Below are 26,306 nucleotides of genomic sequence, written 5' to 3'. Positions count from 1 at the left end.
AAGTAAAGAGGAAGAGATGCCAGGTTCACTCAGCACTTCCAGGAAATAACTGGACGCAACCACAAAGCCTTGGGAAATTTCAGGAGAAAATCAGTTAGGCTTCAATGGAAAATGGCGGGTAAGGGAAACCTCTGGAGAAGTTTCTAAGAAGTTCAGAGGTCGAAAAGGTCACAGGGCAAAGACCTCATGATGGCGATTATGCAATGACGGAGAAGTGCGGCACAACAGGACAATGCCAGGGACACAATTAAGAAGAACCTGGCTGACAAGGAAATGCAATAAAGTATAGTTGTTCGAAAGATTTCATAATCGAAACCTTTCATAGTTTGGGAACAGCTGATTTAAAACTAGATGAAACATGTTTCGAACACACCACTGAGAATTATCCTGATGGTAATTTGTTTTTAAGACTGTGCACATTCAGAGACCTGCTCATGAGAGTCGCTGGATTCAACTCCCCTTTGAGACAAACAGCTTTGCTCACTTCTATTTGTCAAACTACTGTCCTGATACTATATATATATATATATATATATATATATATATATATATATATATATATATATATATATATATATATATATGAGACGTGAGCTGAGATGCACTTGCGTCTCGGGGGTGACAAGGGGAAGGAAGTGGTAAACAACAAAAAACAGGACATTTTACACAAAGTAATTTGTAATTCTGACAGTTTTGATGGATAACATGTGTGATAAGCATTAATCATAGTTGTGCGAACAGCTCTAGGAAAAAAATGGTGGGAAAGTTCCAGGGAATTCTGACTCAGTCACTCAACATGGTCGCCATGGCAATTGTTGTTTACCTCTGCATATGTCACTTCCTACCCATGTCCAATAAGGAAGTGAAATAGTCAACCTCGCAAAAGTCAAACCAGGGTACGTTTTGTTTTTTCTTTTAGGGTTAGTATAAAGTATAACTGTGTCTAATGTGTCATGTGCATTTTAAAGATGAGAATAAAAATGTGATTGAATTGGAGATTTGACATTTTCTGGAGAACTATGAACGGTAGGATTGGAGCCTGACCGCAGATGAAGCAGGTGGTTTTGAGGACCTCCTCTTTCTTCTGCTTCTCGCTCCTGAGGTCAGCGAACGTGTCGATGATGACTCCAAAGATCAGGTTCAGGACGATGATGATGACCATGAAGAAGAAGAGCAGGTCATACACCACTCTGGCCGCGAACAGAGGCTCCTGGAACACAACGATTCAGATTGACCTCAGACACAACATAGACTGTGCGGCTCGTGTGGCTGCACTGAAGCTATGGCGAGTGTTTTTACTTCGTAATGAAGGGATTCATCTCAGCAAGAGATCGAGAGGTGAGGAAAACATATGATGCCGCTTTAAAAAACATACACAGCCCCTCTAAAAACATGAGTGTTTCTTCACCACAATGAAAAGTTCAAAAAGGGAAAAACCCAGTTATGGTCAGTAACAGTAAGACGAGGCAGTTTTTACGACTTACTTCAGAAAAATAACTCTCGCTGACAAACCAAACTTTGACTCACATCCCCATCTGACGACACTCGTTCAGTGGAAATGTATCTTTAGTAAGTATTCTCAACAAGGGAGGGGCCGACACAGCTGTGGAGGAGACATTGCAAAACGTTATGTCTAAGGCTTAATGCCAGCTCACATGACCAACCCACTCCCTTATCAGCAGCCGGGGAGGAGAATCGACGCCTGTGACACATTCAAGGGCTGATTTTAAAAGGGATTTTTTTTTTCTTCCCCCAGTTTGGTACCTCTTTGGACGGTTTTCGGAGTACATCCCCAACGCCTCCCCCGCTGCGCAGGCCGTGACTCAGGACGGTGACGATGCACATGAGCAGGGAGTCGCACGTCCGCTCTGTGTCGTTGTCCTCGCCGCTGCCTGCATCTGCCCCTGAGGAAGAATCCAGTGTGTAGCAAAACTTTTTTAGTTTCCATGAACATCTCAGCAGTAGCAGTTAGTCATTATTATTAGTAGTAGAAAGCATCAAGTGAATCTCAAAAACTAATTATGACCGACAGATAGATGTTTTCATTGTTTTCTGACTAAACAACCATGTTATTGGCAGTAGCTCAGTCACTGCAGTGCTTGACTACTAATCCGGTTATAAAACATTTAAAATCAGAATTAAAAAAATAAAGCCTGTTCCAGATAGTTGGTGAAGTTGGGGTGAAGTTGAAAGAGCTACCACGCTCTTCCAAGGGCTTGCACAAAGACCAGCCAGGTACGCATCAACTCGTCTATAAACTCAGGTAAGAACATATCTCAATATAGAAAAACGGTGGCCTGTTCCTTTAAATGCAGCCTCACCATGTTAAGTCAGACTCTGAGAACCAGGGTGTTTCACATGGCTCAAACATGTCAGCTATATGCAGTATTTCTTAGAGTCTATTCAGGAACCCATATTCAGGACTTAATATGGTCGGACTTCCAGGTTCTGGTCAGGACTTGAGCAGCCACATTTAGTACATGGCAACTGTTTTAAGCTTTTGTAAGGGCCTGTAAGCAGACCGTTACTGCAGTCCAGCCTCCGGTTTGTATAATATTTGTATAATCCACACCATCTTCCATGGCAGATGTCCAAACCTTTTGTCAATCAAAATCTTAAAAATAATAATAAAAAAATAATAATAATAAGGGACGCATATTGACACATATTCAAAGCACATATTACATTTATTTTGGCCTTTCCATGCCATAAGACCCTTTATTCGGGCTTCAAAGCTTTGTGTCTCACATGTTTTTATTGAGGTAGTGATGGCAAAGGATTTCAGGGAAAAAAAACACCGCATTTTGGCCCGATTCAGCAAGATAGCAAAAACTGCTTTGAGGGCTGTATCTTGTCCCGCGCCATAATTTGGACACTCCTGTTGTAAGTAACTTCCAAAGGTGCTGTATCTCTATTTAGCTCTATCAGGTGTATCAAAACAGCAACCAAAACAGAACATCACTCCATGGCATCTCCAGTCAAATGTCAGAAAAATGCAACGATACCATTTTGTTTGGGTTTATGGAGTGACCAGTCTGTGTCTCCAAGGACTGCACATTCTCCAGTTCACTTTATCCAGTGTGATAGGGTTTATAGGTCAATGTAACAATGAGATTAAATACAGAAAAAACGAAGTTACATGATATTGAGAAATCTGTCACAAGCTGAGTTTAACAGGACATGTTGTTACATTATCCTATTACTTCTATGTCCAGAGCAAGTGTTTACAGTGACCAAACTTGTATAGAGGTATAAAAATATTGTGATCTTGATTTTAGTCATTTTTGTCGTTTTGTCTCCTGTTAGGACAGTTTTAACAGTTTTGACCACCCAAACAGTAATAAACAGAGACGGCTTGAAATGAATGGGGTCAAGCAACAACAACAACAAAAATACTGAAGCTTAAATTGTTGTTTTTAGTTTTGAAAAAAGCCACATTTCCTGAATTTTAAACCAAATTTCCAAACATCTCATGTGCTGCTGCGGTCACATCACTGAGGGCAGAGGTTAATCCCCAAACATTAGACGGTCACAAGGAGACAGTTTCCGCACTTTTACTTTCAAACTCTATGGGATAAACAGTATTTGTAAATAGTGATGGACAGATTGTACCTTCTTGCGCTAGTCCATTGGTGCAGTTCCCCTCAGCGCCTCCTGAACACATCCCACCGGACTGAAACTCCCCCGCTAGACTCGCTCCGTTCTCTGAAAATATGATTTTTAATTTCAGTTTCTTTGTTCAGTTTCTTTGGTAGGGACAGTGCACGTTAATGAACAAGCCCTACTGGTTTGTAGCCTTGGGCTAATTTCCATTCGCCGTCCCCTATGCACACTCTCAAACACACTCTCATTCAAACTTAAATGGCTTCAAAACTATCACCTTTATTGACTGCCGTGTTACAGCCATCATACATCTTACATAAACCCTCGTTTTTGCAATCTCTTACTCAATGTGGAGTTGGGGATGTGGTCCACCTCCAGAATGAAGTCGTCTTTGAAGAAAATGTAGCCGACGATGGAGAAGAGATAGACGAGGATCAGAGCCAGCACGGCAGTCAGCACGATGGAGCGGCCGTTTCGCGTCACACTTTTGATCACGTTCAGGAGAGTCTCCTCCCGATACACCAGGTCGAACAACTGCAAGAGAGATTTGTTTTGTTAGAATGTAGAATACCTAACTTTAGGCTTATAATGCAGCAGTCAGATATAACAATTGTTTTTCTTACAAATAAAATAACCACAAAACACATTAAAGAAGAGGTATAATTTGGGTATTATTTGATAATAATGTCAAAGTCATCTTTATCTCGATCTTACACTTTGTTGTTTAGAAAATGCCTCAGCCATTCACCGAAACATTAGTCGAAATGCCCAATTGGGCAGCGATCGCTCACAGTCGTATGCAGATGCAACGTTATCTCAGGCAGATCTAATTTCATTTTACTGTAAACTCCCCCTCCCACACACACCACTTATTTGAGAACTTTTATGTGAAATTGAAACAATTTCCAGGATCATACAGGATGAAAATTCAAATTGAAACCATTCACATTCACGTGACCGATGATACAAGGAAACAAGGTCAAGGTCAAGGTCAAGGTCAAGGTCAAAGTTTATTTATAAAGCACATTTAAAATACAGTTGACACTGCCCAAAGTGCTGTACATGTTTCAGTGCGAGACAAATATATATATATATACATACACACAGTACAAAAGAACAACATGGAATGATCAACTCAGCTCGTGTTAAAAGCCAATGTAAAGAGGCGTGTTTTTAAGAGTGACTTAAAACTCTCAATGGATGAGGCTGATCGAATGCTCAAAGGGAGCTCGTTCCAAAGTTTGGGTCCAGCGACTGCAAACGCTCTGTCACCTCGGGTTTTTTTCTTAGAGCGGGGACAGGTTAAAAGCTGTTGGTCACATGACCGCAGGGCTCTCACAGGAGAATACAAAGTCAACATTTCAGACAGATACTCTGGAGCCAGGCCATTCAGTGATTTAAAAACCAACAATAGGATTTTAAATTGTATCCTGAAGGGCACCGGGAGCCAATGAAGAGACTGTAGTACAGGAGTTATGTGGTCATAGCGCCTGATGCCTGTTAGGAGCCGTGCAGCTGCGTTCTGTACGAGTTGCAAACGACGAATGGATGCAGCATCAAGACCGTGGTACAGAGAATTGCAATAGTCCAGACGTGTAGAAATAAACATGTGGACTAATTTTTCCAGCTGGTTAGAAGGCAGGTATGGTTTTACTTTAGCAATCAATCGAAGCTGAAAGAAGCTTGTTTTAACCACAGAGCTGATTTGTTTGTCAAATTTAAAAGAGCTGTCAATCATGACTCCAAGATTTCTTACATGGGAGCTGAAGGGAACACCGAGATCAAAGGTCTGTTCAGTATTGCCGAACAAAACAATTTCCGTTTTGCTCTCATTTAGGTTGAGGAAGTTTATCTTCAGCCAGTCTCTCACTTCCTGGAGGCAGCTCTGTAAAGACTGCATTGAACTGCTTTCTGACTTAAGAGGCATGTAAATCTGGACGTCATCGGCAAAGCAATGAAAGGAAATGTGATATTTTCTAAAAATCGAGCCCAGCGGCAGCATATACAGGGAGAACAAAGCTGGGCCAAGAACAGAGCCCTGGGGAACTCCGCAGGTTAGAGGGGCTTTTGCAGATGAAAAAGGGCCAAAGCTCACGGAGAACTGTCGTCCTGTGAGGTAGGACCGAAACCAATTTAAAGCCGTGTCCTTAATCCCAACACAGGATTCCATGCGTGACAATAAAGTCTCATGATCCACTGTATCAAAAGCTGCAGTGAGATCTAGAAGCACCAAAACAGCTGCCTGGCCAGAGTCTGCCATTAAAAGCAAATCATTTGAAATTTTTAAAAGTGCAGTTTCTGTGCTGTGGAGCGATTTAAAACCGGACTGGAATTTCTCTGTAATTTTATTTGCATCCAAATAGGATTGCAGCTGAGAGAAGACCACTTTCTCTAAAACCTTTGACAAAAAGGGCAACTTGGATATCGGTCTATAGTTAGACAGCACTGAGGGATCCAAGTTATGCTTTTTAAGGAGAGGCTGGACAACAGCATGCTTAAACACCTCAGGAACACAGCCGGAGTTCAAAGAGGAGTTTATCAACTTTAAAATACATGGCCCAACAAACTCAAAGACACTTTTTAAAAGTTTAGGGGGGAGGCTGTCATGAGGACATTCAGAAGGTCTTAGGGCTTGAGTCACTTTCGAGAGTTCTGAAAGGGACACAGGCTCAAAGTGACTGAAACCTACTGGGCAAATATTACAAACAGCAGGATCAGCAACAGGGTGGACAACAGTACAGGAAGACCGGATTTTAGAAATCTTGTCGGTAAAGAAAGAGTTAAATCTTTCACACAGTGTGACACTCGGCGCAATGGCAGGTGTTACAGTGGGGTTTACCAGCCTATTCAATACATTAAAAAGTACTTGCGGTCTATGGCTATTGACAGACACAAGGTTACACATGTATTGTGATTTTGCACATTTTACAGCCCTCTGATAGTCCGCAAGGGAGTCCCTGAGAATATCCAGCGATACATGGAGCTGATCTTTTTTCCATTTTCGCTCGGCTTGACGACATTTGCGTCGGAGCGCACGAGTACAGTCATTAAGCCATGGCTCTCCAGCAGCCTTCGGCCGTCTCAGTTTAAGGGGAGCAACAGAGTCAAGAGTCCTTGTACATGTGAGATCGAACAACCTCGTTAGCTCATCGATATGTACATGGTCATCCAAGTTAAGAAGCTCAGAGGCATCAAAAGCATTAGAAAAGTGCATTGGTGTCAATAAGTTCATTGAGCGTCTTTGACGAGCAGGGACGCTTTGTTTAAAGTGAGAACAGGGCAAAGTAACAGTAAACAAAATAGGTGAATGGTCAGATATGCATGTATCACCAATTTCTGTGACGCAAACATTCAACCCATATGATAGAACCAGATCTAAAGTGTGGCCCTTCTCATGTGTGGGTCCAGACACCGACTGGATTAAGTTAAAAGAGTCAACAACACTTAAGAAGTCCTTGGCCATTTGTCTAGAGGGACAACAAACATGGATATTAAAATCACCAACAATTAAAAAGCGATCAGAGATGAGAGCTATTCCAGCCAGAAAGTCAGAAAAATCACTGATGAAGTTCTTATTAAACTTTGGAGGACGGTACACAACAGCGCATAACACGGGTACGCGCAGCTTTAGCTCAAATAGCTGCAATTCGAAGCTTGTAAATCCTTTTGAAAGCGTTTCTTGGCAAGGAAATTTTGATTTAAAAACCGTGGCTATACCTCCGCCTTTCCCTGTTGTACGAGGAGTGTTGAGAAAGGAACAGTCGGGCGGAAGAAGTTCTGAGAAAGGCAAGCACTCACCGACGTTGAGCCAAGTCTCTGTCATAAACATGAAGTCCAGCTCCCTTGAAGCGAAGAAGTCATTCAGAATAAAAGTCTTGTTGGTAACTGATCTGACATTGATCAGAGCGAAGTGAAGGAGAAGATCCGCGCTGCTTGGCCGAGATCGGACACGAGGAACCAAGCGGAGATTTCTTCTGTCCACGCCACGTCTGTCAGAGCGTGAAAGCCGGCAGAGGTAGTCCGTCGCTGGGGAAAACAGCTGATCCACCACGGGGACGCTAGTTGCAGGCGCGACCGGATAGAGCCACCGCCTTTTCGGGATCGCATGGCCCAAAAGAGCCGGCGACAGCGGGCCGGTTGTAGGACGACCACGTCTCCAAAGATCAGATCCACACGGGGCACGAAGGTAAGCTCTTACACGAACCAAAACACCGCTGCGCTTTCCTCGCTTTCTGGGGCGTCTCCGCTGAGTCACTGGGGCTACGCGCCGCAGGTAGTCCGGTATTGCAGAGAGGAAAGGGGGGTCTTTCCATTCGTCACCACGAATAGTTTGTTTTGCAAATATTTCGTGAGATATGCGGATGCTAAAGAGAGCCTGGCGATCATACACGAGAAGAGCTGAAACATTCTTGCAGATAGAAGTTACAACCAGTATTAGCCAGAGTGCAGTAGACAGACGGAGCGCCGTGCACACTGCTGGCGCCATCATGGTACTCCTATAAACAAGAAACAACTATAAGGAAGAAATAAAAAGGGACCAACTGTGTTCAGATGGAATGTGGCACTGTATGAGTGCGAGTCTTTTGGCAATGGTTTGAAGGCTTTAAAAATGTGTGCAATTTAATATAATGCTGTACATTTCAGCTCAGTTCAACAGAAATATTCAACTGTCAGGATTTACCACTAAAAATATGAGGGCCAAGCAGTATGCATTACATCCAGAGAAGTTCACACTTTATGCATTTATTTTTTCCTGTTCTTCAAATGTAACTTCATTTACTGCATAATAAGAGAAAAAATAAACACATTAATAAATGGAGAAAGCAGTGAGTTTTTGATCTCTTGCATCAAACTTTACACGGCTAGTTTTCTCCAGCCTCACGCATTTATTCCTGATTATTACATGTTTTCTATAATTTTGTGAAATAATTCATCTATAAATATAGTTATATGTGCGTTAAAAAAGCAGTCAATAAAAGCACATTCAAGCTTGAAATAGGTATGAACAGAAGCAGAGACAGACACTACACTACTGATATAATGGTGTGTGTGTGATTCGGTTGAACAACTTTGTGTTTTGTTTCCTCTCTGTTCGTTTCCACTTGTAAAATCCTGTTTGTCTGCACTGGCAAAGGTTTGTGAATGCATGGGGGAAAAAGTGTTTGCAAACACTGTAATCGAGCGTATAAATCTCTTAGCACCTCACAACGCTGTCAATAAATCACCCAATAAGGAAGCTAACGGCGGTGTCCTCAAATGCACCACGTTTCAACTCACTCCACACTGTGTAAAGGGGAAGGTTTGGGGTGGAAAACCGAAAACACTGCATCCAATTAGTTCATTTCTCAGCCATATAAACATGCACACTGATGTTATTCAATCACACAGGTCATTAAAGTCACACTGCGGAACATTCCAGGTCGGATGCTGCTACGCCACAGGAGCAACAAACGCCAGCGATGCTAAACACAATCCCAACGCTCAGCTACATGCCAACAACGCTACAGCTTGGATCATTGCCTTTTTACCTGGACCAATTAACAGGTCAAACTAAAGGCAAGCATAGGGTGACCAGATTTTTCAAAACTGGGACTGCAGCGAGTAAACTGGGACATCTTGTCACCCTAGCAGCTAACGTTAGCAACTTTTCATCATAGCAATTTATATTCAAACAAATGTATACATGAAAAGTATGCAACGCGTGATTAAAAGGGCTGTTTTTATGCTTAGTTCAATGATCTGTCATTGTTGGCTGTTCTTCTGCGACTCTTGCAATGCATTGTGGTTTATATTGACCCATCTAATCACCATCGCAGCTCACTACTTTTCAGTATGCATTGAGGGAAATTTTGAATGCACAACTTTTATCTCTCTGGGACGCCATTGGGACACCACTACACTATATACTCCGCTATAAAGGGAATCGAGTGGACATTCAGACACAGCCCCGACGTACTTAAACCTAATGTTTGGCCACCTGTAGTCAAGCAGCAACGTCAACATCTCCATGGAGACGAAGTGGTGACGTAAATGCCAAGGGAAATGTAGCAATCACGCATTTACAAGAGCCTCCATATCGGCAGAATCGATGGAAAGTAGACGAAAAAGTAGCAAAAAGTTCTGTGTCGGGTCTAAAGCTGGGTGAACACTGTAAGATGTCTTTTTGTCTTAGAAGATTTGTAGATGTTACATGCACGACATGGCAATTATAAAATCATAAGCCTGCACCGCTGTGCCGTATGGTTCAAGGTTTGAAGTCTGTTGTAGAGTTTCAGGCTGTGGACAAACTGATGGCGCTCGCTAACTCTGTTTATGTCCCTGTACAAATTCAGAGAAAGTAAAATGCAGTCTGTTTATTGCTGGGTATTGTTGCTTTTGGCGCTGGGCTGCTCGTGACGTATTTTGTTGGCGATTCGTTCAACAGAGGTAGTAGCTGCAGCGAGAGGATGAGGTACTTTGTGACCATTGTTCATAATATAGACACTACAGTCTGAGTGAGAGAATCATGCAGTGTACACCCAGGTAACTTTGTTAGGCAACTTGTAATGTGACAGAGGCCCTTTATTTATCCTGTGTCGTTTTGCAGCTCCTGGTCTGTCATCACTCACTGAAAAGCTGTATTTGGGGACATCACTCAAGAAGAGAGGTCTTAATGCTGAAGGTATCCCACACAAATAGCACTAACTGAAAATAAACTGAAGAAAAGATTGTGCTGTAACCAAAAAGATATGCAGCTCTTTATCTTAGCTGTTTATTGCACTTTTGCACCTTTATTTTTTTCCACAGTGGTTTGATACAACAATCAGCAAATCTGAAGTGAATGTTTAAATAAAATCCAGTGGAAAAACATTCTTTTGTATTTATGTTAAGTTGCCTGGAGTAATTATTGCTTAATTTGCTGTAAATCTGATGTTAAAAGTATTGAATATCATATAGAAAAAAGATATATCATTTTACATCAAATAGTTTGAATCGATACGCATCGTACCAGTAAAAAAAACACCCCTATTTATTATGGAAAGAAAATCCCAAATCCCATGATCCCAAACTCTACATTGTCGCACACTGCTCTGTTAACAAAAGGGGGAAGTTTCTCACCAGTAAGCTGTAGAAGAACACATGCACAAAGACGCCCAGGCAGCAGATGATGAGGTAGAGGAGGTGGTACTGAAACTCAAAGTCCAGGACCATGGCTCTGTATCCGCGTGTGAACGTGCCACGGTTACCCACAAAACTGACCAGGAAGATCAGCTTATTGCACACCTGTAAGAAAATAAAATAGAAATAATGGAATCTGTGAGGTTTTGAAGAAAAGGGAAAACTGCAAACCAACCATGTATGGCAGAAAAAGGAAGAGCGTAAACAGAGGAGAGTTCCTAGACCAGGCTAAACCACGCAAGCCTCCACCGCAGTCTTTCAATATCAAGCTTGTTTTTGGCTCAACAATGGGCTGGACAGGGCCCATTTGACCAGCCTCTCTGTGGCAGAGCAGACAGGGTCATCTCAGAGGGAGATACCACACTCCTATCTCGCAGCCTCTCCGAGAAGACTGCGGGTCCCGATCAGAGACACGTCCAACAAGAACAGCTTCATCCACCAGGCTGTGCGGAAACTGAACTCGACACTTTGTTTTTGTGGAACGTGAATGAAAAAACTACTCACTCATTATAACGAAATTGTAAAGTTTTTTTTCCGAGATATCTCACTAAATGAATTATTGATTTATTAATGGGAAAATCTAGTGTGATTATTGCTGCTACAAACTACTAAACCTGCGCTCCAGAGCACAGCGAGTGACGGCACTCCATTAAGCAGGTTAGTGTCAGAGAGTAACCTGGTTTCTTAATTGGGGTGAGGATTAGGAGAAACCCGGTTAGATCCCTGCTGTCAGTGTTTTTAATGAGAGAGAAGAAGGCCATGTATCACTCTCACAACAAACAGCAGTGTATTGGACACCAAGAGTAATATAGCAATGGACCGCAGACAATTTATGATTCTCTCTACATACCTTCCTGTGACACAGCAGAGTGTTTTAATGTGAAAAAGAGCATGTAGAACAGGTAGAATTCAAACAAAAGAGGGGGCATTGTCTGAGGTCCATTGCTATATCATGTTATATGTGGTGGTCAAGGCAGCGTGAGAACAGGCAGCACCCTCCTTCTCTCTCAGTATAGCTGCATTTTTTACCTTTTCTGCAAACTGCATTTGTGGTTTCAGTGTTCCACATTGTTTACTGGATACTTTCGTCTATCTTTGCCCCACCAAACCTCACAAAAAGATGTGGGGGGTATGGAGAGTCCATAATGGTCCTGAAGAAAGTTGCTTTTTAAATGTAAGCGAAAAGCAACCCATTTGAGATCTACAAATTTCTTTTACTGAAACATTGAAGAGGCACCAAGAGCCCCCTACACCTTCAGCAAAGTGGAGGTGTCACAAGAGGAGCTACAGGAAACAACAAAGGGACAAACAAGGAGGTTTCCTGGCAAGACTCACAGTTAAGCCACCCATGCCTCCTATTGTTCTGGCTAATGGACGTTCACTGGAGAATAAAACAGATTAACTGCTAAGCTCTTCCCAGAAGATGGTGAAAGACTGTTGTGGAGCGGAGGGAGCTGCGCAGGAGGAAGAGAAGGATCTGACCAGTGCAGGACACCACGCTCTGAAACGAGGACAAACCCAGGACGCGCTGCACTGTTTCAGAGGTTCAGAGGAGACTGAGTGCAGCCAGCCTTCCTTCCTCCAGCTGCTGACTTCCAAAAACATGCTGGTCAGGTTGACCCACAGTGGTGGCGCAGCTCAGGACTACCACCTGAACACTATTTTTTTGTACGCTTGTACAATGACAAATAAAGCACTTCATTACTTACTTATTTATTAATGCAGCCGAGCATCAAAGCCCAACTCCTGACTAAGTCTTATTTACAGGCGTTCACTCGATTTGATCAGTGTGAGCCACATTGCTAAAGATGACAAAAGGTGTGTATGCCCTCAGAGCATCGCTTCTATCTCCAGAGGCTTCTTACTCTTAGCATGTTTCTGAGCTGATGGGGAAGCCAGAACACTCATGGTATGGGAAAAATTTGGAAATTTCACACATTAAGATCTCTTTTAGCGCAAATGTTGACAATGCAGAGTGCAACACTGTATTTCTTACATAAGATGCTTTTGTCTCGGGTTTTTGACACCTTTTCGCTCATGTTTATGGCACGGACTGGGAGAGTTTTTGGCGGATGAATGAGTGTTGGAGTGAATGACGCACTTCTCACTCCGTAACTCAGCGGGAAGCGAGGAGAGAGTGCATGGTCACGGGCACCACAGCCTACCAACGGGCGGTCGTGTCAAGTAGGAGAGAGAGGGGAGGGGGGGAGTGTGGGAGAGGGAAGTTCACATGAGGGACTTGTTAAACAGTTAGGGCGAGACACTAAGCTAACGAGAAAAAAGAAATATAAATACATTTAGAAATATCAATGTGAAGCTTTTGCTGAAGATTATTGATATACATGGTGTCTGGAGATGTTGTTTCAAGAGTGTAAGGAAAACTTGATCTTGATAAAATGGGACTGTCTCCCAGAAAGAATATGGCCATATTTGGATAACAGTGCCATCTCAGGCCCCGTTGGTGGATACCTACATGTGGATACCTAACAAGTCAATATTTCTGAATTAATGCACATGATTACCTGTACTGAATACCTGAAGAAGAAAAAAACAGTGGGAAAAAGTCATAAAAAGTGCTTTCGTCTCTTTGTCTGTTTTTGGTTTCGTCTGTTTTGCTTTCTTCATCACTTTTTTGTATTTTATCAGATTTTCATTACATTTTCTGTTGTGTTGTTGACGCTATTATATTGTGTTATTGTTGCTTTTCTGGCATGTTTTTGTTGCTCTTTTGTTGCTTTTTGTTGCTTTCGTGTGGCTCTTTTTTCTGTTTTTTCACCACATTTTAATCATGTTATTGTCTAAATTTGGGAACTGGAGAAAATGTGCTCGGTTCAGCTGGGGGTTAAGAGGTTAAGGGGGAAAACTAGATAAAAATGTCAACATTTTCACCCGCCGTGTCTTGCTTTAAAATCAAGCTAAACTTGGCGTTTTGTTACTGCAGTAAATACACGTAATTTCACAGAACCTGGACACTTGACTCTTTCAGATATCTGAAACCTGATACTTACATTGAAAGCCCCCAAGAGGAATAGCGTGGGCTCCAGGCCCACGGAGAAGATGAGGCGGAGGATGGTGACGATGACCAGCGCCCTGATGCCCAGAGGCTGAGGCATTATAATGACTATGACCAGAGAGGCCAGCACCCCCAGCCACAGCAGCAGGGACAGGTGAGGATCGATGATACCTGAGCACGGAGGACAACAGCAAGGAATGAAGGCAATAAATGAGCTTGTTCAAGACCACAATGCCCTCATGACTTATTAACATTTGCAATACATTTCAGCTGTACGTGTGAGGTTAGGCCATGTGCTGATATACTGTACATATACTGTACATAAAGATATAACCATCTATTTCACTGTTTGCATTCACAACCCCAACACTTCAAAAAAATCATCTGGACAATCAACAATGTTTAAAGAGCAGGTCTTATGCTTTCTGCAGTTTTTGTGTTATATAAACGTGTAGAAGTTTATAACTGGATGCAAACGGGTTGAGTGATTACAGTGAAGTCAAATGATGTGATGGAAATAAAAATGAGACAATAAGTTTAGGTGAAATAGACCCTAGCTAATGTTGAAAGTACATTAAAGTTGTCCCTATTGAACGCCCTGTTCAACGCGGTCCAGCTGCTCTCAGTAACACGTCAACACAAGAACAGCCCTAAGCCCAGGATTAGCGTATGGTACAGAGAGACATACATACTGTACAGAAGTATGTCAAACTGGGACTTATGCAACCGGCTCAGAGGGAGTTCAAGGCTAAGACCTGCCTGGGCTCAACTCCCCACAAACCACTGAGGACCTTTTAGACTCTTTAATATTTAACAATCTTTTTTTCTAATGCTGTAGCAGTTGAAGAGAAACCTGGGAGGATTTCTTTTTGTTGACCATAGCGGTCAGTTAACTTGGTTGCCGTTTCTCAGTGTGCGCAAACATCCTGTATAAGTAAACAAAGCCTGTTGGTCACCTGACGTTATAAAAGCTAATGTTCTCCAGTCAATTACGAGTAGTCAATAAGAGTTTATCAGTTCAGATAATAAAATAACAGACAGGAGAGAAAAGATGAAGTAGCACAGGTTCACAGGACATTTGGCATTTTACAAGAAAGAAAATACCAAATACTTGAATACAGGCATTAAAAAAAAAAAAAATTACATTTAGTTTTGGAAACATTTTCAAATTAAAATTATGCGTTTTATGTCTATGAGTTACCAAATAACTGCTCAGCTGCTATCATTCTTTTAACCCTTAATTTATTTATTTTCCCTCTGAAAAGTCTATGGAGATTTTGAATGTTTTTTTTTTACTTCCTGCTCCAGGGAGGAGCCTAGACCAGGAGTCTCCAATCTTTTTTGGTTTGTTAAAGTAGCTTCAAAAAAAGCTACTTTAACAAACCAAAACCATCACAGAGCGACTTCTTCTTTATTTTAAAATTTGGTGCAGCCCTTTAAAAAGGTGCATTATGCAACTTTTTATTCCAAAAAATAAAGTTGCTATTTGTGCGTGTTTGACGTTGTAGTGACCCAGTGACTGTATGACTGGTCCTCATGGCGTCTTTACTTTCCATCACGGTGGCCTCTACAGCGCTCCAGGATCACTTGTTTTGTGGGTTTTCAGGTGACAGGCTCTGTCAGCAGTGAAAACCTTCCAAACAATTAATGCTGGAGCGTCGTATAGACCACTGTGATGGAAAGTAAAGGCACCATGAGGACCAGTCATACAGTCACTGGGTCACTACAACGTCAAATACACACAAATATCAACTGTCTTTTATTCCTAAAAAGTTGCATAATGCTTCTTTAAGTTTTGTAAAATAAAAAAAAAACGTCTACTCCAGGGCAGTCGTGGCTACAATTGCATTATATATTATATAGATATATACAGTATTTATACACACTTAAAAAAAAAACAGTGCAATAATAATTTCAGATACTGTCCCTATGGCTTTCATATTAATTGGACTATAAATAAGATTTCTGCACGAGTAATGGTGTTTCAAATAGCAGCTCATACAGTGCAGACCAGGGGCTTACGGCTCCCTGCTGAAAATGCCTGTGCCTCCCTCTCTCTCGCTCAACTCCCTCCCTCCCCGGTTGAGATCACATGACAGGTGCCACTTGCATAACAGCCGTGCTAAAAATACCTCCGCTTCAAACATTCATGAGGAGCGGGGGACGGGGGGAACACCGCATTGCTGCACAAGTCTGCCAATAGTCAATGAACGGGCTGCACACACACGAGACTAAACTGTGGCAAACTGTTCAATAGCTTTAGAGTGAGACATTATTACTTCTTAACATAGTGAGTTTAAAAAAAAAAAAAATCGTGATTAACTTAACATTTTCAAACCGTCATTGAAATAGTTAAGATTAAAGCAAGAACAAGTCTCAGGATGTTTCACTTTTTCTATTTACTGAAGGTCGCCAAATCAATTTTAAAAGAAAATTCAGAATTTAAAGAGTATATTAGCATTATATTTATTATTATATTAAGAAGTATATTAGCTTGTTTATTTACTGGGTGTGTGAACGAAGTTAGAACATTACTTTACATTTACAGAGCACAAAGATGACAAAGTTACTTAGCCAATTAAAGGCATTCTCTCGTTTTATGTTGACTTGAGCTCTACTGAGGGATTGCTCTTTGGTCACATTAAAGTTCTCTGAATCTAAACTTCAGCTCCACTACAATATGAGAAAAATGCATTGACAAAATGACCTGCAGCCGAGGCTATAGGTTGAGAACTGTTATGCTCTTAGCAAGTTGGCGGAGCGTGCAGCTGCGGGGCTAAGCGAAAAGCACTTGGTCATGGATGTACGGGAACATACTGACCTAGATCTTTTGCTCTCGTAACCCGCATTCCCAAGCCCCACAGAGAAACACAGGGGTGAGGAGGAGGGGGAGTGGGGGGGGGGGAGGGGTAAAACCCGTATGAGCGGTGGTATAGAGAGACCAGAGCAATGAAAATTACAGCCGGACGCTAGCCGGACCCGCTCGCGTGACCCGCTCAAAGTTCAAGTGTGAGAGGGGAAACTGGAGGTGGTGGGTGAACAAGTTCAGACGACGGCTAAGATACCAGTATTATTTGTGAGCTCGGCGTTCTCGTCTTTCCAGTTTGTAAAACGCAGCCGTGTCAATAAAAATAGTTGCAATATTTGTTTTGGAGAGGCCTTGTTGTAGCTTGTTTGTTTGCTTTTGAAGGTCGTTTAAGTTGACAAAGGCACAAGTTAAAACATTTCCGTGACTCACAGCAATAGACAATTTGTTTGTTGTTTGGCTTACATTTGCATATATCTGGTTGTGCTGGAAGGTATTGTGAGAGAAATGAGTTGAGGCATTTGAACCTCTTAACCCCCCTCTGAACCGAGCACATTTTCTCCAGTTCGACATTAAAGTGCAAATGACACATTAGACACATGTTTTGCTAAAATATAGTTAACACGATAATATTTAGGATTTTGCTAAAAATTGGACCCAGTTTTCTTTAGTTTTTGCGACGTTTATAGTTTCCCTTCGTTATTGGACACTGACATAGAAGAAGGTAAACAATATTAAACTGTTGCCGTGCCAACCATGTTAAGTCAATGGGGAAAAAATGAGTCAAACTGCTCTGGAATGTTACCTTCCTCTATACGTTTGGTAAGTGGTGACATCACAGCTCTACTTCCTGGGTCGCAGATGTGCGAGAAACTACAAAAAACTCCTTAAAACCACAATTAATATTTCTGAAACTCAACGGAGAGTTACTGATCATGCTTATTTATCAGGCCCATTAGCCAAAAATGCCGCACCTACTGCTATAAAAGTAATATTTACCAAAATCGGTATTTCCGATTTAGTGGAGATAAATGCTAACAGCGCAGCAGCTACGCTAACCCCGGAAGTACCGACTTTAGTAAATAATACTTTTTAGCAGTAGGTGCGCCATTTTTGGCTAATGAGTCTGAGAAATAATTAGGTTCAGTAACTTGTTGTTGTTGTTTTAAAGACTTTTTAATGTTTTATTTCTCGCATATTTGCCGGTCTGGTAGTACCCAGAAGCGGAAGCCGTGCAGATGGCATCTCTGGAATCGCCCATTTATGGTCATGTTTGAAAACAGTTAAGGGGGTAAAACAATTTGGAGAAAAATCAAATCTTTCTCTAATTATTCAAAAACTACTTGAACAAATGCTCAATTATGAATATAGTTTTCTACTAAATAAAGATACAAAGACATGGAGAGGAGCAAAGTGTTTCAACAGCCCATAAATAGGCTACATTAAGAACGGAGAATGCTAAATTGATGCTTCATGTTAGCATTGGACAAATGCTAACTGCTAGCTAGTGCTAGCTACAACTGCTGTTTTTTCACTTCTCCTGAACAACCTGCTGTGAGAAAATACCCATATGGGCCCGATTTAGACTTTACTTTATTTAGGTGTGATAACTATGTTCATATTCCACCAGAAAATGGCTAAAAGAGTGCAAAATTGTGATTCTATTGTGCCCCGCGGCGAAGCCACGTCCCCTTCTATGACGCAATGCCGTCTGTATGTCACTTCCTGTCGGCAGCTTAAGAATTCAAATAAAAATAACTTTTCTGCCCAACATTCCTTAATTAAAGGGACTATAGGGAGTTTAAAAATGTTAAAATTAAGTATTTTCTTCCCCCTACATGTTCCAGCCATGTCCTAATGTGTAGAATGAGCTCAGACCTGTTCACCACAACAGCCTCTAAAATCCTGTACGGTCACTCAAAAATGTGTCACTTCGGCCCGAATTGCCGCCATGCACGAGCTTAATATAGAAGGTGCAGTTACACATATGGCCTGAGGTGGCAGTAGTGAGTATAAAGTGGCCAATTTGCATCCAGCCCCTTTAAAATTGCTGGTTCACTGAAATAAAATGACAATTATGCAACTGATGGTAACCTTGTAAATAAGTCATATTTTCAAAAACATTAAAACATGTCATATGCACTTTAACCAGTGACGACCACGCGGCAACAATACGAAGATCCTTCTAGATCAGTTTTGTAGATCTTAGCTTTCAAATAAGACATTACATAGGCCTATAGACTGGGACCTTTTCGATTTGGGTAAAACTGAACTGAAGAAAATGTGCTTGGTTAAGTCGGGGGTGAAGAGTTTAAAAGAGAGGGGAATGGGAAGTGCATAGGGATGTAACGATTCATCGAAAAAAGAAAAATAAATCGATAAAAACAAATAAAAAATTGTTGTTCTTATTGAGACAATAGTTACATTTTGTTACATGGATAAAAATGCAGATGTTAAAATAGAAGACACATCTTTTGGCTATAAACTGAGTCATATTCATTTAGTAAGAATAAGCAAAAAAAATAAAAAATAAATTAATATTTTTTATTATATTAATAATAAATTGAGTGCATTGTTACATTCCTAGTAGTGCAGCTTTAAAATGAAAAATAAATAAATAAAACTGATTGGTAAAAATGCCCAAATGTTGAATGTAAACAAAAAGTTAAAAGCTACTTAGCATGGCATTTATCAGATCTTTTAAATACGCCTAAGATCAAACGAAAATAAATAAACAACAGAATTAAAATAAAATGGTTTCCGCTTGCAGTGCCATCAACAGATTTAACAAAAAATTGTGCGTAAGCTTGTTGATTATTCTTCAGTACTTTGTGGGGCCTTCGTTGCTCACATCTAGTAACGCCTCTGCTTTATCTTTGCTTCATTTTCTGTACATTGTGACATTTAGAGTGACCTCAGGCTTATTATTTCAGAACATAAAGCGTTAATGGCTAAAACGCCGAGTTCAGGCCGGGCAGGTGAACGTAGATTAGCGCGCACTAATCCAGCTCAGGTGATTCAGAAAAAACAGATCAGTAGGTCACGCTGGGCACGGCTCTTCAAAGTGCAAAACTGTGGGAGGCTGCAGCATGTGACGCCCTTTCGCCGTTTGATGGAACAAAGTCATGTGAACGAGAGAGCGAGGGGGAGAGGAAACGCCCGGGTCTGACAAACACAGCAGCTCGGCCTAATTAGTGACATAATGGATATGATTCCTCAAACCTTATGGGTCTGTCATAAAAAATAAAACCACCTCATCATAACAGAGCTTAGAAAATGGCAATGTTCTTTTGGTTTGCATAGGACAAAACTACAGGATGAGCAGGTTTTACACATAATAATACTACATGGAGATAAGACATTTTAACTAAAGAATGCAGGCTTCGCAAAAATGCTAAATGCCACTGTTCAAACTGTTAAGTGCAAGCATGTGATCGGCATTCCATATTGAAGACCTTTGTTTTCTTTCCCCTCTTAACCAATAAAATGTTTTTCCAATGCGTGCCAAGGAATAAAAAGTAAGGTATAAAGGAAGCAAACAAGGCGAGTCTTTCCTGTTTTTATCAACAAGCGCCTGACCTTTGGCTGAACCGGCCTCCCATAACGTGCATAGCAATAGCTCTGATATTCGAGATAGATTGGAAACACAGTCACACATACGCCACGCAATCAATAGGGCACGTTGACAGGACAAAATCAGGAATGAGAAATGAAGAAGGTTATTAAAGGCACACTGCGTGAGGACCTAGCCCCTTTGTCTGCCTTTGGTCAACATCTCCATGGAGACGGGCTGCTTACCCTGGGGAAACCATTGTGTTGTATGACGGGATGTGGACATGTAGCTGTGGTGTGGTACCTTCGTGGACGCTCTCCAGAGGGTAGAACAGACACACGAGCAGGTTCATGAGCACGGCCAGGTTAAAGGACACTGTGCTCCACACCGACATGTTCCGGGAGCACCAGTACAGCACCTGCTGGGCTGAGACACAGGCAAACACACCATAAGTTACAATCTTTCTATAATACGTCAGGTCAAAACACACAGTCCTGAAGCTCCAACAAGGACTGGACGTTAGCTCCACAGTGTTCAGCCCTTTCTCCCATGAGCCCCATCTATGAACTGTCCGTTTAAAGGAACTGGATCTCTCCCTCAACGTGGTTCTCCTTGAGATTTCTCTTTCCTCCCACTGGGTGTTTGAGTTTTTCCTTGCAGTCAGTGTTTGGGCTTTTCCAGGTGAGACCCTGGATCATCTGCAATTTTAGCCTTTTTCATTTTAGACAAAATATAGTCAAATTACGGCCATTTTAGACCCTTTTAAGACTAGTCCTAATTTGATCTTGATCTCGGTCTGGTAGTACCTACTAAGCAACATGGCTACTTATAATGATAAGTAATGTCAAAAATTGACTTTGTGCATAACGTTAGAATCAACACCACAACCCGCACAGTTATTTACAGTTCCAGACCAGCACACGAAAGTAAAAGCACAGCTCGTCTCCTTCATTAGTTCATCAGTTCATTAGTTCAACTCTCTTTATACCAAACTATTAGAGCAAAACTAAGTAACTTGCTTATCTTAATAAATCCTTTTCGTAGTCCTTCTAGGGGTAATACAAGTGTTGATGGGATGAATCGGGGGGTCTTTCATCTCCCCCGATGCCTCTGTCCAGAAAACCACACTTGCAACTTTCTCTGCTCCGACCCGGATACACGCTAATGGAATCACAAAGAAGAAGCTAACTGCGGGCTAACGCCACTGCGGCTAACGCAGTATTTACAGCCAGGTTTGAGTGAAAAAAAAATATCTCCATTGAGTTGTGACACAATGTACAATATCCCCCTCTCCCTTTGTCTCGCGAACAATTAATGAGTAAAAAAAAAAACGCAACATGCTACGACCCCTGCAGTGGCGCTTATGGCCTCTTGGGGCATGAGTTGCTTAGTACTGCACAAAACGCATATTTAATCTCTCAACTGAAAGAACGTTTCTTCGGGTGACTCGAACATCCTTGCACTGCATTTTTCTCTCCCCTCACCGTCTCCCTCGCCCTTGCCCAGCCACTCTCAGATGAGGCCTCCACAATGGTAAAAGCCTTGGGATGTTCACCAACAGTTTTGCTCCTTTGTCACCATGGATCAATGGCAGCATAAAACGTTTCTGAGGCATGTTGTTTTTGTACAACAGATCAAATGCTAACGTTAGCTATGCCGCTGGCGCAAATGCCTAGAGCTGTCGCTGCATTAGCCTACTTCCTTATTTGTGCATTTTTCTAATTATTTCACAGCTTTTCGGGCGATTAATCTTTCAAACTCTACTCCGTTTATCCTGCTAACGCTGAAATAAGGCAGAGCGGACGTGCGTGTCATTAGCATTACAGCGACGCTTTTGCCTATCAGATTTGCGTTCCTATTCTTCATGTAAAGTAGCAAGTAGCTGCGGGACTGGAACCGGAAAATGACTGTGTGCGGGTTGTGGATGTACCGCTGGCTTGATTCTAGCGTTACACACAGAGTCAAAGTAACTCCTTTTTCTTGAGTAGTGACCTCTGCTCAGAGTGGAGCGGGCGGAGGCAGCTGGAGGGACTTTTGCCTCTGAGTGATGGCGAGTGGGTGAACCAGGCGTGTGATTCATAACGTTACTGTACAAATGTTTCAGGGCTGGGAACATGTGGAAAGCCCCGCTCTGAATTTAGACCGTGGAAACATGAATAAGATCATGAACAGAGGCGCATTGTTAGCTACCGTTTCATGGGGGGAGAGAGAGGCATCATTCCAAAATACAAATCTTCAATACAAGGGACTAAAAGAACCGTGAAATCCTTTTTGATTGCCCAACCAGTGGTATTTCCGATTCATTTGAGAGACTGGATAAAATCTGAAAATAAAGTATTGGGGCTTTGATGTTCGGATCGGGTTTGGCCTTTTGTATGTTTTTCATTAAGTCTCACTGAAATTTCCAAATCTTTTTCCAAGGCTTTAAAGGAGAGGTACTTTGCTTTTTACAGGAATTTGGTAGTAATACCATTAGTTGGTTTGGAAATGCAATATTGATCTAGAACAGCTAGAACAAAATACCCAGTCGTTTCAATCCCTAATCCTCGGAACAAGCTAAAATAAGTCCTACTCTTCTCTCCTCTTGCCCCCTTTCACTGTGTTGCTGTTTCAATAAACACAAAAAATACACTTCGCAAAAAGATGATTAAGCTTAGTAAGAGATCGAGAGGAAAGCTTTTTGGGAATAGTCTCTGGTGAAGATCCAAAGATTATTCAAAGATGCGCTAGCGGCTTGAAACACACGACTCCACGTTTTTGATGAGAGAACAATATTGTAACATGGTAAAAATACACAAAAAGCAGATTTTCCCTTTAATACCAGCGTGTGTTTAGCTGTTATTTCTAATGTCTCTATTTCGGTCAGCGGAGGGCCTACCTCGGAGTTTCTTCTGCCAGTTCATCTCGTTGAACAGGTCCTCTGCTCGGAGGAAGAAGTCGTTGATCTTGCTCCCCTGTTCGTCTCGCTCCGTCGTGTAGTAGATCCGCAGCTTGGACTCGGACGTCAGAAACTCGCAGATGTTCGGGACGGGGAACACGATCTCCTCCATCGTACGGTCCTGGCGCACAATCTGAATAAAGCAAAATCGTCATTTTACGGCTATAAATCGTGTAATGTTATACATGTTAACCGATTTCAGATTTTACCACTTGACATAATGTGTGCATGATGCTTTTACTCCCACATTGAACGCTTTATATATACTGCTCAACTGGTGCAATGGGGCGATCTTTGAAACATGAAACGCATTATTTCTTAAAGGTTGTCAGCAGCTGAACTTTTGTACTAACTGAACAGTCGAAAATATACAATAAAAGAAGAAAAGTACACACAATTGGCCCCAAAATACGAAAAGAAATCTCAGGGTTAATGCTTCACTTCCACTTCACCCATTCACTCACGGCGGACCTTTTAGATGCAGTAGTGCACCAGTTCTAGGAAACGCGAGTGGATGAGAACAGTAAATGTAAGAACGCAGGAAGGACATTGTTATGTAATTCATTTTAAGCGTAATACATTTATGATTAACAAAAGTGTCCTGACCTCTATCTGTGCAGTGTGTTTGGCATAAAACTCCAAGGCCTCAGCCCCATCTCCGCTGGCCGCCCCCGGCTTCAGCATGATGGACAGCTCCTTATTGTGGCGCGCCAGCTAGGACAAGGACAGCACCATTACCAAACCATGGGCATTTTTATCGAAACACTCATGTGTCACAGGGTTATACAACATTTATGTACCGGTCACTTTATTAAGTACATCTGCCTGACCGTTAGGTAATGGACAAAGGAAGGACCAGGAAGCTCGTGATGTGATGTTCATGACCGAGCAGCAGAGACACAAGTTTCTATATGACAGTCTTGTGGAAATTAAGTTATTCACATATTCTTGTTCACGGGTTTCTGTCCTATATACATTTTTTGTTGAGTATGGTGCATTTTTGAGTTGTTTTTTTTGGGTCTGTTTCCATCAGGGTTTCTGTCTGTTTCTCGTACTTGGCCCCAAGTTTTAGGGTGAAGTCCCGAAATGTATTGAAGACAAACCTGCTAGAAACAGAGCAGGAATGGAGAAGAAAGTCCTAAAAAACAAATTAAATTATTTAAGAGCTCTATCGAGAGATTTATCTCGAATTGTTGTGTTATTATTATGTTTGGACTAGTTTAAAACAAGACAGCAACAAAAATAAGGCTGTCGATGGCACGAGCATTTTTCTTTATCTTCATTTAGATATATTATGTTAAATGTCTAAAGTAAAGTAACATGTGCAATAATCTCTGTATCAGCTGCACTTTATTAACTCTGAGTGATCTTCTTGAACGCCGACTGTAACAAGTGAATTTCTCCTTTGTGAGATCAATAAAGGTTTATCTCCATGTTTATCTTATCTTATCTTATCTTATCATCATGTGAAAAAATGTTTTAGGGAAAAAGTTAATTTCTCTTATTTTAAGTGTTACTTCAAGTCCAAACCTCCTCAAAACCAACATAACTTCTGTAACTTAAAGCTATTTAAGTGAGGCAGATAGACATCTCATAGAAGGTGTGCAGGTTTTGCATGGGATTTAGATCCACACCCAGCAACCAACATGAAAAAACAACAAAGCAAAACTAAATTCAACAACAGAGACACCTACAAAGTCTTGTCAAATCAATTCGACCACATTTAAGGAAGATAATGGCGAACCTGGTGAGCTAATATATAAATGTTGTGCCCAACGTTTCGGGGAGAAGCAGCATCGTGTTCTTCTTCTTCTTCACCGTTCTCCTCGTCTTGTGTCCCGTCGTCGAACTCCACCTCCCCCTGCAGGTACGCCTTCTTTATCACCTCCACCTGAGCACGATAAAACATGTGGCATTGAAAATAGAACTGATCAAAGCTGAACAGATAAAACATTACCAGCTCCTTTGGCCTCATGTTGTACAGGATCCTCTCTGCGTTCTCGCTGTCATGGCGACTCTCCATGATGGCCAGCAGCAGTTTGGATGCATTGTTCTAGTGACACAGATGATAAGACGGAAAAAGCTGTGAAAGAGCCAGCTTTGAGTGGAATAAACATCACGGCCGCTGTAAAATACTGGAAGCCTAGGTAGAAATGTTGAGTGACGGTGCTGCTTCTAAACCTTGTATCGGTGCAGGTTCAGTTCCAGTGACATTAGGAATGATGAAATAAAGACAGTGCAATCACATGGCATCAATGTCCCTTCCTCATATTTGACCTTGATTTAACCAGGTAAGTATCACTAAGATTCAGAATTTCTTTTATCCCTATTGTACACACAAAAAGGTTTCGTCCTATACAGTTACATCTGCTATGGAGTATATTTATGGAGATGCAGAAAAACAGAAAAACAAACTTCATGTCATTATCATCAAATTAAGCTTAAAGATAAAATGTATCCATCAGTTATGCATCAAATGCATGTATAGCCTCAGCCTTCCACCCACCTTCAGCTCCAGCACCAAATCCATGCGTTTTTTCCCCAGAGGGTTGATGTCGTTGAGGATCAAGGCTATGATGATATCAATGCCATTGGACTCGTGTGTCGCGATGCAATTCTGCGAAATAATACAGCAAATAATCACCTCAGTCTTTCAATCAGATCTTGATATGTTTCAGTTTTGATGAAAGCAACAATATGGCATGATTGGAAGAGAAAAAGAACCTGGTTCTCGTGGCAGGGGCCTTGGCAGTACTCCGTCAGGCTCTCCAGGGTCTGGTTGATCAGGGCCACATTCTTCTCGTTGATGTAAAGTCCTAAGAGGCCCAGTCCTCCTGTGGTACTGCCACAAATACAGTCCAAGAACTGCAGCGTCTCACACACCAGGTTATAGTTGTTCTTGTTGTTTTGGCATCGAAGGAAGTTCTGACAAAAAATACAGAACACAACAGTGGCTACAAAAGTCTTGTCTGGTGAATTCTAAAATGTAAAAATGTTTCATTTAGTTTCTGACGTGGTCTTTTGCTGTAAAAGTCTTTGGATTTAGTCAAACCATTCTTTTTAGTTTTAGACGGCAAAAATTTCATATCGACACGGAACATTCATATTAAAGGCACACTGTGTAACATTTTGGATTCTACTGTTGCCAGTAATACAAAACATGCTCAAAACAACCGGCTCAACACAGAAAATGCTATTTTTGCAGTGAGTAATCAAAGAATGGATTGGGATGAGA

At 41.6% G+C, this 26,306-nt stretch overlaps 1 protein-coding gene across 1 annotated transcript in view; it reads right to left on the bottom strand.

The window, feature by feature from the left end:
- The window catches only part of LOC306979668 (inositol 1,4,5-trisphosphate-gated calcium channel ITPR1-like), a 123,957-nt gene that overhangs the window by 7,974 nt on the left and 89,677 nt on the right, over positions 1 to 26,306 (bottom strand). Inside the window, exons 45-57 of the mRNA XM_079578741.1 lie at positions 25,796 to 25,996; positions 25,578 to 25,688; positions 25,029 to 25,124; positions 24,816 to 24,962; positions 23,678 to 23,785; positions 23,012 to 23,204; positions 20,437 to 20,559; positions 13,770 to 13,945; positions 10,702 to 10,866; positions 3,948 to 4,137; positions 3,613 to 3,705; positions 1,765 to 1,904; positions 1,045 to 1,210 (exon numbers count right to left, since the gene is read on the bottom strand). Coding sequence (XP_079434867.1) covers positions 1,045 to 1,210; positions 1,765 to 1,904; positions 3,613 to 3,705; positions 3,948 to 4,137; positions 10,702 to 10,866; positions 13,770 to 13,945; positions 20,437 to 20,559; positions 23,012 to 23,204; positions 23,678 to 23,785; positions 24,816 to 24,962; positions 25,029 to 25,124; positions 25,578 to 25,688; positions 25,796 to 25,996 — 1,909 coding nt within the window. The remainder of the gene's footprint in view (positions 1 to 1,044; positions 1,211 to 1,764; positions 1,905 to 3,612; positions 3,706 to 3,947; positions 4,138 to 10,701; positions 10,867 to 13,769; positions 13,946 to 20,436; positions 20,560 to 23,011; positions 23,205 to 23,677; positions 23,786 to 24,815; positions 24,963 to 25,028; positions 25,125 to 25,577; positions 25,689 to 25,795; positions 25,997 to 26,306) is intronic.

This window comes from Gobius niger (assembly GCF_951799975.1).
Source record: "Gobius niger genome assembly, chromosome: 20".
NCBI lineage: Eukaryota > Metazoa > Chordata > Actinopteri > Gobiiformes > Gobiidae > Gobius > Gobius niger.
The sequence above is the reverse complement of the archived record's forward strand: the minus strand, read 5'-3'. Positions and strand labels throughout refer to the sequence as shown.